This window comes from Tasmannia lanceolata, unplaced genomic scaffold (assembly GCF_043159265.1).
Source record: "Tasmannia lanceolata isolate RefF3 unplaced genomic scaffold, GAP_Taslan_0.1 ptg000044l, whole genome shotgun sequence".
In the NCBI taxonomy this organism is placed as follows: Eukaryota; Viridiplantae; Streptophyta; class Magnoliopsida; order Canellales; family Winteraceae; genus Tasmannia; species Tasmannia lanceolata.
This window is the reverse complement of record NW_027518721.1, coordinates 20,765,164-20,777,823: the sequence shown is the minus strand read 5'-3', so window position 1 is coordinate 20,777,823 and position 12,660 is coordinate 20,765,164. Positions and strand designations below refer to the sequence as shown.

At 38.3% G+C, this 12,660-nt stretch overlaps 1 protein-coding gene across 1 annotated transcript; it reads right to left on the bottom strand.

The window, feature by feature from the left end:
• Positions 1–7,968: 7,968 nt before the first annotated feature.
• LOC143863412 (uncharacterized) lies at positions 7,969–8,388 on the bottom strand. The gene has a single exon (XM_077374077.1). The coding sequence runs from the start codon at positions 8,386–8,388 to the stop codon at positions 7,969–7,971; it is 420 nt and encodes a 139-aa protein (XP_077230192.1).
• Between the last annotated feature and the right edge of the window lie 4,272 nt (positions 8,389–12,660).

The window sequence follows — 12,660 nt, the reverse complement described above, 5'->3', positions numbered from 1 at the left end:
AATTTCTAATCAAACCTGAAACATTTCTGTTTTCATGCCGATCAAAACTGAAACCAAAATCTAAATCTTTACCATAGACTAATCCTTTTCAATTCCCTATGCACCTCATGTAAAGTAGAGCTTTTCCATTTACTATGGCTACATATTGAAACCATTCTCTTAAGTCTCATTCCAGAATGGAGAATCATAATGATTTTTTTCTCTTAAGTCTCATTTCGAAATGGAGAATCATAATGATTTCTCCATCCTCAAGGCTACATCGGGGTTATCACACCCCAGCTCTGATTCCATTTGTTGGGACCCGGGTAGAACTCACCCTTAAAATTAAGCTAGCCATTAAGACAAAGTAGTGAAAGGGCTAGGATCTTCTGATCAATATTAAATCAACAGAAATGGGGCCGGAGTTGCGGGGGGACACCGGTCACAGACCGGCTCGACAAGAAATAATGGAGAAGACTGGTCTTTGGTGGGCTGAGGCTGACAAAACATGTGGAGTGCATAAATGGCCATTATTAAGACTGTAAAGATTATTTAATTTACATTTCAAAAAAAAAGAAGCTTATTTAATTTCGATGGCCGGAGAAAAAGGAAGAGAAAGTCCAAATGGCTGTTCAGGAGAAGTTAGCTATACCTGACAGCAAAATTAATAGAAACTGATTTGGAAGCATCATATATCTTTATCTTTGTTCAAACAAATCACTACAGACCCAACCTTGACAAAGATTAGGAAGAAAGTTGAACTTGGAAACTTCTGTGATATCCACAGCCAATGAGCCCAATGTTTTCTTTTTCTTTTTCCCTTTTTTATAATTCCACTTATTTCTGACCCTTGACTCGTGTAGCCAGAGACCACCACAAAAAAATTTAAAAAAATAGACTTCGATTTTTCAAGCCCATGACCTCATTTATGAGAATATATGGGCTGTTAGTTGGTTGTCTCCTTGACACCAAGCAAATTGTCAGGTTACAATCTGGATGAAGGTATTTTTTCAAAAGAAGAGAAAATGTAACGCCTTTTTATTACAAACACAATCTGTAGACACTTCACACTTTCCCTCTGTGAGGACTAAAAGAGAAAAATAGCTGTTAAATTGTATGGGAGAAATATCCTTATTGTGCGAGTCAATTTCCAAAGGAGTGAAAAAACACATCTCCAACGGTTGGATTACACCAACACCCCCAGAGTCTTATTTACAAAAACTTAATCCTATCTTGGAAGGCTTTTCCATAAAAGAAGATGAGTTAGAAGAAACAATGAAGAACCTATGAATGGGTAGTAGTTTTTTTAATATCAACATCTCATGAGATGAAAAATGATTTGCAAGACGTTTAGATTACAAGGTACTTGTATTGGTTATGGACCACTAGCTATGACTTGGTGTAAGGTGCAAAAGGATTGGACTTATGATGTGACTGGGTGTCTAGACTCACTCTAAGAAACTCAGTAAAACAAGGTTGGCGGAGTCTAGTTGAAGATTATACGAGAGTATTAGAGTTGTGATTTAATAGGTAAGGTCTCGAATATATTTTAACCGCCGGTAAAAGCTGTACAGACGCAGCAGCGGGTCTATGACCATCGGCGTACCTTTTACACATGGATATTTTTACTTCTATCGACCATCTTGACCATAGTTACCAAAACACCGTTGTAAATGCTTTTTTTTTTTTTTTTTTTTTTTGCAAAAAATGTGTTTTATTGGCTTTCCATTTAATATTCTGTTATAACTTTTACAATAAAAAAACTCCATTTTTTTTAGAAAAACGTTTAATGACAAAATTTTAAGAGATATGATATATGCGCCAAGTGTTTCAATAAACATGCGCTCCACTTGTTTATCGTATAGTATTTAAAGAGTTTAAAGAGCTTTTTGAGAACCGTAATATCCTCTGAAATCCCTTTAAATACTACACGAAAAATAAGTGGAGCGCTTGTTTATCAAAACACCTTGGCGCAGATATCATTTCCCATTTTTAAATGTGTTTTTGTGTGTGTGTTTTCCCATTTTTTAATACATTTTTCGAGCCAATACCGTATTAAAGTCTAAATTTTCCTGTTTATGGCCGGCTTTCTTGCAGTGTTAAATGAATCTGACTACGTCCCTAGGGTGATGAGAGTAAAAAGAGTTAGTCAAGTGGTGATTGCTGTGGATTGACGTTGAGTAACTACGAAAGGTAAAGAAGAGATGTCTAGGCATCATTTAACCATAGAAGGTAAAGAATCATGCGATTTAATCCAAGATAAAGAAATTATCCTCCTTTTGTTATTCTTAATCTTTATCTCTCGTTGTCTTTTCTTAAATCTATCCTTCACATTCTCAACGTCTATCTAGAAAAATGATTTGTGTTAGGAAAAGTGCAGAGAATTGCTGATTTTGCCAAATATTTCGTATACCCTGTGAGAGTTTCCTTTGATTTGGGCTTTTGATTATCTTATTATTAGCATGCTCTCCCCTTTTGAAAACTTCATTTCACTCAATTGGCTCCCTCTAGCTTATCACAGCTTACGTACCAAAAAAACTTCTGCAAAACCCGCAGTTAATACGATGTTGATAGTATGGTTTGAGTGGATAACAATAGACACGTCACAATATAGGTGCTCACCCATGTGATGCCTTTGTTGTTCTTCACTGGATCCCAGTGTAAGGGGGAATGTTTAGTAAAGGCACACATATTGAGGTCATTTAAAACCTTACGGATTTGCTATGTAATTTCACGGCTCACTTTTGTAGGAGAGAACAGCCACACTGGTCACTTTTTATAGGGGTGCAACTGGGGTCGATATTTTGGAATTCGGGTTGAGCTTTTACCTTAAAATCGGGTCGAGCTTTTACCTTAAAATCGGGTCGGGTTAGGGTTGATTCTAATCCATTTTTTAGCAAAAGCTCAACCCGGCCAGACCCAAGTTGCACCCCTAACTTTTTATCAAGAGATTCAAACAAGTGAGAGTGAATATGTACCATTGATTTGGTTAGTACTGCCTTTAATCTTCGAGATTTATTTGTTTTGAATTGTGAATTCGAGTCTCTTTTATTTGAAAGCCGTTAAGCTTTGTTCAGTCTCCCTTTAGATTTAAAAGTAATTTTAGATTGGAAGAGTAATTTTTATTAACAAAGTATAAAAATGTAAATCAAATGCTAAGATCATCGAGAGACAATTATTAGGATAAGCCTATATGATAACATAGTTTGATCGATCCCGTAAACTTTGAAGATTAAAATTTAAAGATTTGACGCAGGCTAACACTTTTCATAGTTGATCTAAAATACTCAAATTGGCACTAGACGTCGTTAAAAATATAATGGGTATATTATTTATTTCGTCCGAAAGGTTCTTTTATTCCCCCGGCCTGGCCAGTACAGTACCTAGCCAGGCCGTTCCTTCTTTTGTTCCAATGAATCATGGATCAAATGATTTCACAATTGAAGCAACAACAAGAGCAAGAAGGACTATTTCCATTCCTATGATAGGAGTTTCATTTCTTATTATTTTTTCTTTTTCCTTTTCTCGATTTACCTACTGGAATAAAAAAACATACATATTCTATTTTTATTAGAACTCATTTATTTCTTCAAGGGACAAGCTTTGTACAGTTTTAGATTTCACACCAAAGCTCGTGAGTTTATAAACAAAACTTAAAATAACGGAGTTATTGTGACTACATTAACTGACTGTTTGCTAGACATCCGATAATCAAAGAAATGGATTACCATGGCGTCCTTCGTAAAATCATCAAGCTAGAATACAGATACACACCTGTGAATAGCAATTCATCAAAATGGGAGAACCCAGTAGTAAAGTTAGTGATAGTGGTTGACAACTAATTATGAGGAACACATCTAGGGGGCGTTATGATCATGTGCCTGACCACGCCTGCTGTGAGTCTAGCATTCTTCATATATATTATGCTTTTTAGAATCCATCGGTGAGATAAATAAACAAAATCGAGCAAAGATTATGGGAGATGGGGTTCTATTTAGCCTATGGGAGGTGATATTTCCACCCCCTTAGCATTTCAAATTCAACACTCTTGTGTTTGTCCTTTCCATATATCAAACAAAGTCTAATTGGGACCATTGATTTCTTCATGAGACGAAGCATGTGGTTCTAACTTCTAACTTCTACCCATGCCTGAATGGAGATTCCATGCGTATGATTAATGCCTAGAAAAGTCTTAAACTGTCCAGTCATAAATGGCGTCTTTTACATCATCCAATCAAGGTGCGGCCAGCAGCAGTCACCTGAATCACATACATGCGGAAGATGTTGGACCGACAGGTGATGTAATGAAGGAGTCCTCGCAAGGAAACCAAGTCAATTTGTAGAGGGAAATTCTAACATTTATATCAAATAGTGAGCTGGTGTTGGATTAAATTTCAAGGGCAGTACCCCTACCGTATTGTTGTAAGGCCTTACACCATATAAAATATCATCTAAGGAAACCAAGTCAGTACATTATTTTTTGGGAAATGATATCTACCCCAAGTGTTTCAATAAACATCTAAGGAAACCAAGTCAGTACATTATTTAAAGAGCTTTTTGAGAACCGTAATATCCTTTTAAATCCCTTTAAACACTGCATGACAAACAAGTGGAGCACTTGTTTATTGAAACACCTTGGGGCAGATATCATTTCCCAAATTTGTTTTTTGAAACCAAGTCAGTACATACCAAAAAAGGAAGCCAAGTCAATACATACCCAAAAAAAGAGGAAGGGAAACCAAGTCAATTGATAGTATACGAAAATGCCAAAAAGAAAGTAAATTTGACTCTCCTTCCTATCACTTCTACTTTGATCTGATCTAAGAGCATGTTTTGCTACCATGAATTTTTTTTTTCTTAGAATATTAGCTTACCCAATGGTGAGGGAGCGTGGGAGAGGCTAAGAAGACCTCGACCAGAATTTAAAACTTTATTTCTCCGCTGCTTCCTAGTTCTACAGGTTCTTGATATATATAATTTTCCACACTTTTTTTTTAGTGATAAAGACTGAAATTAATAATAGAAAGAAGAATAAACAAAGATCGGGGGACCCCCGACGATTGAGATGATCACAAGTGACACAAGAGAAATAAATAGAAAAGAATAGGAAGATAGAAGAGCCACCCAAAAATGAAAGCTTCAAGCGGGGAGGAAGTCGAAGACTTCCAACTCCGCCCAAGAACACCCCTCCCCTGACTAGCCTATTGGCCTCCGAATTAGCCGATCGCCTCACATGATGATATGCGATAGATGAACTTCTTACCTGATCATAAATTTCGTCAATCCAATGAGCAAACCACGAAGGAGAAGATACATTACCTTATAGCCACTTAATGACGTTCAACCAATCTCCTTCCATTATGACCTTGTCCAACAAATCTTTCCCCATTAACGTTATTCCTTGTTATACCGCCCTAACCTCCTCCTCATAGGAGTCAGCAACCCAATTGGACCCAAAAAGGCTCATATCGTCTCACCAGCTTGTTCTCTCAAAATCCCCCAACTCCCGCTGGTCCAGGATTTCCTAAGCTTGATCCGTCGAAGTTCACCTTTAAAAGACCCATGCTAGGAGGTTCCCACACCTGATTGATCACCGGTTGAACCTCTCTATTGAAGCATATGTCAAACAATCCTCTCCATAAATCAAATACGAAACAAACCGAAAGCTCAGCAAGGCTCTAATCCACGCAATTGTCAATGCAATTAATTATTATTATAAGAGGAAATGAGGGGATTTTACTAGGCCTCTAAAGACCCTTGCATTTCTCTCTTTCCATAATACCCAGATAACCGCTACAAGTGGCACGTTCCACAGTCTATTCATTTTTTCTCCACGGGACTAAAGACCAACCAACCAGGAGCTCTACCAATGTAGATGGGAGCACCCACGATATTCCAAACCTACATAAAACTTTGCTCCACACATACCTCGCAGTTTTCACACAGTTTAAATCCATGTTTTAAACCTATGTTTTCCGAGTAGTTTCTTGAGGAACCCTGGCCTTGTTTGGATTGCAAGAATTTTCTGAAAAAGTACAAAAATTAAAAATATTACCAAAACTCCCTAATGTTTTTACACGGGATACAATATAACTTGATATAACCCTATTCAACTTTTATTCAGAGGGACATTCAATCTGCGATGATATCCCTCTAATTAGAACCTTTTAAATAGTTGAAAGAAAACATTGAAGAAGTTAAAGCATGATGAGTGAGAAATATCATATTATGTGGATGCTCTCTCATGCAACAGACGCTCCGTGAAATGCCTTTTGCGATGGTCCCTTGCAAATATGTATTCATTCACTTCTATAACAAAATAAACGGATGATCTTTTTTCTCTTTATATAATAGTTGTCAAAGTGAAAAGCGGTGGGTTTAGAAAAGAGAAAATGTGGGAAGCGAGAAAAATCTAGAGAAATTAAAGAGGAAACGAGTGGAAGTGCCATTGAAAGTCAACATGAAGCCTGTAATAAACCTCGTTGGAAGCGAACAAGGTATAAAAAGAGTTGGATTATCGTACGTTATGAAAGAAGGGTTTATATAAGTAAGGATTACAAGTAGTAAAGAATACTTTAGAAAGCATTCGAATTAATTTCACATAATTTATTCATGTAAATTTAATCTTAAACTTTTGGAAAAACATCCACATAAATTTCATATGAAGCTTAAGATAAGTTTTTACTTTAAATAAACATGTTTAAAGAGATTTTATATGTAACGTGCGCTTTCAATCTAGTATTTTTCAAAATGTACAGTTGGGACTACTTCATAGGATGATCCAAACCATTCATTTGTACGGGCACAGCCTATTTACATTGTGTCCCAACAAGTGAACGGTTTGGATCATCCTAGGGCCCATGGTCCTGTTTAAAAAACTGGACTTCACGCGCACACAGCATATAAAATCTCCTTTTTTTTTAATATGCACTTCCCTCATTGTCAAAAGGAAAACACTTGTTTTGGATATAAAAAAAAAAGTAACCCCCTGAATAAGAAACAAACAAGAACTGTATTCTTAATCTAATCTAATCTAATCTAATCTAATCTAACTACTATATATAAAGGCAAAATGGTGGGTTATTTTCTTCCACCATTTGCCTTTAATTCCCCTTGTGCCCACAGCCTTAATTCCCCTCGTGTCCCACAGCCCAGGGCAATTTTATCATCTGCATTCAATAGAGGAAACGTAAGAAAAAAGTCAGAAATCCAACAGCCATTTTTTCAATTACGCCTTATCTATCTATTTACCTATACTATACTGTAGCAACGAAATGTTAGGAAGAAGTATTCTCGGCAACTCAGGAATCATCGGCAAAACACTTTAGGAAGCAGAATTTTTAGGCAAAAAATCAGGTCCGTTTCTATTCCAAATCTTTCTTTGAAAAGAAATTAGGGGAATGCTAAATCGACTCCCATATATCTTAAATCGACCCCCTTAAGCTGTGATAGTAGTTTGATTATCGAGCACAATCTATTTACGTTCTTGACCATCAAATGGACGGTAGATCAATGTCGAGACAATCTATTTACGTAGTTGTCCATCAAATGAACGATTTAGATCATCCAGTGGGGCACAATATACTTTCGTTGCTGCCCATCAAATGGACGTTTTGCTATACAGTACTTTCTCGCTGTTAACTTCTTTTTTTCTTTTTACGAGTGAGCTGGGATTAGGCATGACCCCTACCAGATTCATTAGAAAAACAAAGAGATTACAGCTAGGTGGGCTCAAAAGCCAACAGCTTGGGAATAATAACCCAGCAGCCACAAAGAAGAAGCAAAATACAAAAGGCTTTCATGCGAAACGCAATAAGCTGAAACAATCTATAATCTGGTGAATAAATGGCCATTCTTATCTTGCTCAAGCACTATGAGAAGATCTTCATTTATGTGAGCGAGAGAGATGTTGTCTCCTTTGATCGGGAATGATCTCTTGGAGAGGATGTCTGCTGCTGCATTAGCCTCCTTCCACGAGTGACTAATCTTCTAGGATATGAAGCCATCCAAGGCTGCTCTGAGAGCTCTGATTCCATTCATTTGCTTCCATGGATATTTGGTTTGCCCTGCTACTGATTTAACTGCAAATAGGGAGTCTGATTCGATCCAAAGGTGTTGGGTACCGACAGCTGTTGCTAATTTGACTCCATTTTCAACAGCAAGAATTTCCAGAGCAAATATTTCCTCTCGATCAGTAAGCTTGGAGAACATAGCAATGCAGGATCCGTCATGGCGGCGGAGAAGGCCTCCAATTCCACCACCAGATTCTTCGAGCGAAGCATCCACATTGACTTTAATTTCATTTTCCGATGGTAGGCTCCAGATTCTTCGAGCAAATATTTGGTTTCTCGCTGTGATCTTGCGCTTGTGTTTTATGAAATAAAATTTAGTAATGGTTTCAAGAGGCATGAAGGCGTAGAATTTTCCAAAATATGCAGTTTCTCTATATAGTATGATCTAAACCGTCCATGACTAATGGGCTTTTTTTCATTAGTTTTTTCATTAAAAGAACTTCCTATACATGGCGCGCATTTTTTTCATGCACAATTGGCCATTATTTTTTCAGTTGTTCGTCATTTCCACTGATTATTAAATTGTTTCTCTGCACAAGGGCGGAGCCAGGGGAGTCCAAGGGGGGCAGTTGCCACCCTCAAATTCGGGATTTTTCAATTAAACGGTAGTTTCATGCACAATTGCCAATTTGGGATTTTTTTAAATTAGCAATCAGTTTCAAAATCTCTACACTTTCTTATTTTTCGCCTGGATAATTAGTGCAACGATTTTTCACAGATCTTGATTTGTTGATCTGCTATCTCTCATTTAGGCTCTGTTCACTTGCGTTCCCTGGAAAGCAAATCCTTGGGAAACAGCTTATTTTTTCCCTGATAAGACCTTGATAAGACAGAATTCTGGTGTTCACTTGCTTTCCAGAAAAAATAGAATTACAAATGTGGAATATTTGCAAAAAAGCAAAAAATGACATGGAAAAGCCCATTTTCCCACCCTTTAGGGATTTCATTTCCGACCAAAAACATATGGATTTCATTTCCCTGGAAAACTAGTGCAAAAAGAAGGGCAAGTAGTTTCCCTGGAAACCTTTTCCAACGCAAGTGAACAGTCTAGGGAAACTTTTTCCTGCATAGATTTCCTGCATTTCTTTTCCTAATGCCACGTTAGATTCCCGGGAAACATTTTCTTTTCCTTTCCCGGGAAAACAAGTGAACAGAGCCTTAGGTGCAAGTTTTAACCAATGGCGAGAGCACTTCCTATTTACCTATAAGCATACGACTTCGAAATTTGAGAAAGTTCTCGGATAATTTATCTGGACCAATCAATCGTTTCGAATCGCAAGTATTTGTTGTTGTTATTATTATTATTGCTATTGATATTGTTGTTCTTATTGTTATTGTTTTTCAGGGTTCAAGAGATTTATATTTTTGTTGTCGCATTTGGGGTATTTTTTTTTTTTTTTTTTTTTTTTTTTTTTTTTTGTGTTATGGTTTGATTTTTTCGTTCGATCTTTATCTCTGTTCTATATAGATCTGATTTGTGGCTTCATTTGGGTTAATGATACCGTCAAACAAGGGCAATATGGGTGCAGGTTTTCGAGAGGATGAATCTGTGGTCAATTGACTAAGTTTTGTGTGGATATTTGAGATCTTTGTTAAGGTTGGCATAATCTTAAACCAATAGGGCCCAAGTTACTATTTTTATTGGTCATATTTGTCTGGTAAAAATGCTAAAAGGATCGCACGTCCATTTTTACTAGTTAATATAAATTGAAAAACGATCCTAAATCTAATGAAATAGCCAGAGCAGATGAAAGGCTAGCTTGGAAGAAGTGGAGATGGGCAGCCTAAAAGAGGAGCATAACTGATTGGTGCTTCAGGAAGAGAGTTCCTCCAGGCAGAAATATAGGGTAAGGTGGTTAAAGGAGAGAAGAACATAGCCTACTTACATGGTGTAGTCAATGCCAAAAGGTGTGGGAATTGGATTAGTGTATTACATGTTAATGGGTCGACCTCAGAGAACAAGGAAACAATTACAAAAGAAATAGTGGATTTCTAGAAGAAGCTATATACATCAGAAAGGCAGGTCCACCCCAATCCTGAGGAGGTGGACTTTAGTAGCTTCGAGGAGGAAGATAGTCTTTCTGGAGAACCTTTCTCATAAGGGGAAATCGAAGGGGGGTTTTTGCGCTGGGCATGGATAAAGCCCTAGGTCCGGATGGTTTCTGTCTAGCTCTCTTTCAAACCTGTAGGGTATGTCGGGGAGGATATCATAAAATTCTTCAAGGAGTACTATAAAGGCCTAGAGTTGGATGGAGGACCATGAGCAACTTTTATAGCATTGAATACCAAGGAAAAAGGGGCGGCTAATATAGCGTATTTTTGCCTAATAGCCTAGCCAAATGCATGTACAAGGTTTTAGCAAAAGTTCTGGCTGAGAAGCTCAAGAAGGTCCTTCCGAAGACTATCATGCAGTCTGTCAGCTTTTATTCATAAAAGACGAGTTTTGGATTGTTACTTGATAGCAAATGAGGTGGTGGATTACTACAACAAAATGGGAATGGGTTGTAGTCTGTAAACTAGATATGGAGAATACCATTAAAAAAAAAACTAGATATGGAGAAAGCATATAACGAAGTGTAATAGGGTTGTCTAGATTACCTGCTAGGCAGAATGGATTTTGGGATTAGATGGAGAGTGGGTAATTTGATGCATATCGTCAACTTGGTTTTGACCCTCATAAATGGGTCTCCAGAGGGGTTCTTCAGGTCTTCAAGGGGGCTTAGGCAAGGAGATCCATTATCCCCTTTCCTTTTTATGATAGTTGCAGAAACCTTTAGCAGGTTGATTGAGAAGGGGAGACCTCATGGTTTGATTGAAGGTTTCAAAGTTGGGAATGCAGAAGTAGAGGTATCCCATCTTACAGTTCGCAGATGACACCTTTGTAATTCAGTTCCCCTAACATGGAGAAGGCATGCCACCAACACAATGCCTTCTCCATGTCTGACTCCAAGCCGTTGGGAGGTCGATGACAGATTCAGACATGCTGAAATGTCAGTTTGAAGGGACAGGATTTGGCAAAGATAAAAGTTTCCCGAAGGGACTTGGTTTGTATTCGGGGGATCAGATAAGGTTCTAACTTAACACATGGTGTGATCAATCATCTATGAAGATCTTTTTCCTAATTTATTTGTACAACAAGGAAGCTTTCGCGAAAGAATGCTTTGAGTGGAGAGGAGGTTGAGTCTCGTGGAAGATTAACTTCAGAAGAACTTTCTTTGATAAAGAGCTTCTTAGGGTGGCCAAATTCATTCAGATGTTAGAAGGGTGATATATCAAGAGGTAAGGAGAAGATAAATGGTTTGGATCTAAAATTCTTTCAAAGTGTTCACTGTCAAATCATTCTATAATCAGCTTGTGCCTAGCCCTGTGCCTTCTCGAGTAGCCATTGTGTGGACATTCTAGGCGTCGCCCAGGGTATGTGCAATTGGTTGGACCGCTCTCTTTGATAGAATCCGACAGTGGATCAACTGCGCGACCAGCTAAGCTAATTATAGACCATTATGCCTTTTGGTTTGAAGCCGGGGAGTTGGCAGATCGCACGTTCATACATTGTGAACTGGCCAGGGAGGTGTGGAACAGAATATTGGGAAGATCTAGCATTTCTTCGGTGTTCGCATCCAAACTCATTGACCTCTTGGATCGTTGGTGCGCTGGAGAAAAAAGGAAAGATCTTGCGGAATGCATCATTGCTAGCAACAATATGGATACTTTTGAAGGGGAGGAGCACTCGGGTATTTAGAGGTTCCGTGAAGAGTGCCTACTTCCTATACCTGAAAGTGATTGCCCTATCTCAGGGGTGAGGATCATCCCATGCTTCAGGTTTTTGTCTGTGTTTGATCTATGGAATGGATAGAAGAAGATTTGCTTTAGTTCCGAGCAGGAGACTTTGATTGGGCAGGATTGGAAGCCACCAGCCCCGGTTTTCATAAAGTTCAATTTCGATGGCTCTAGTAGGGGAAATCCAGGTCTTGCATGAATAGGTGGAGTTCTTAGATACGAGAATGGATCAGTGAGATGAGGCATTCTCAGGTCCCATAGGGATCACTGCTTTCAGTGAAGCAGAGGTTAGAGCTGCACATCAGGGTATTATTCTTCTAGAGAGAATATAAGGACCAAGTGATAGTGGAGAGAGACTATGAATGTTATCCAATGACTTAAGGGCTCCCAAGCCTTTCCATTGGGATTTGTCCCTTTTTTCTTTATGAGATCCAGGATCGAGTAGGAAAATCACGTATTTCATTTACCATGTCAGGCGGTCAGCCAATGGTGAAGCCGGGAACTAGGAGGTCAGCCAATGGTGAAGCCGAGAACTAGGAGGTCAGCTAATGGTGAAGCCAGCAGGCTAAGTTGCATGGATTCAGATTCGCGTGTCAAGATCCGATACAGATTCAAGGTGTCAGATTCGACAAACCTCAAAAAGTAGGATTCGTAGATTCGGTAATTTTATTAAATAAATTAAATTTTTAATTATATATGTGTGCGTGTGTATCTTCTTGAAAATTTGAGGGTGGAGGGTCAATATTTTAGGATTTTTATTAAGAGAGTTGAAGAAGGGGGAAGGGGGTCGATGTTCGGGAGTGGAGGGTTGAGGTGCCAGGGTTTTCATTAA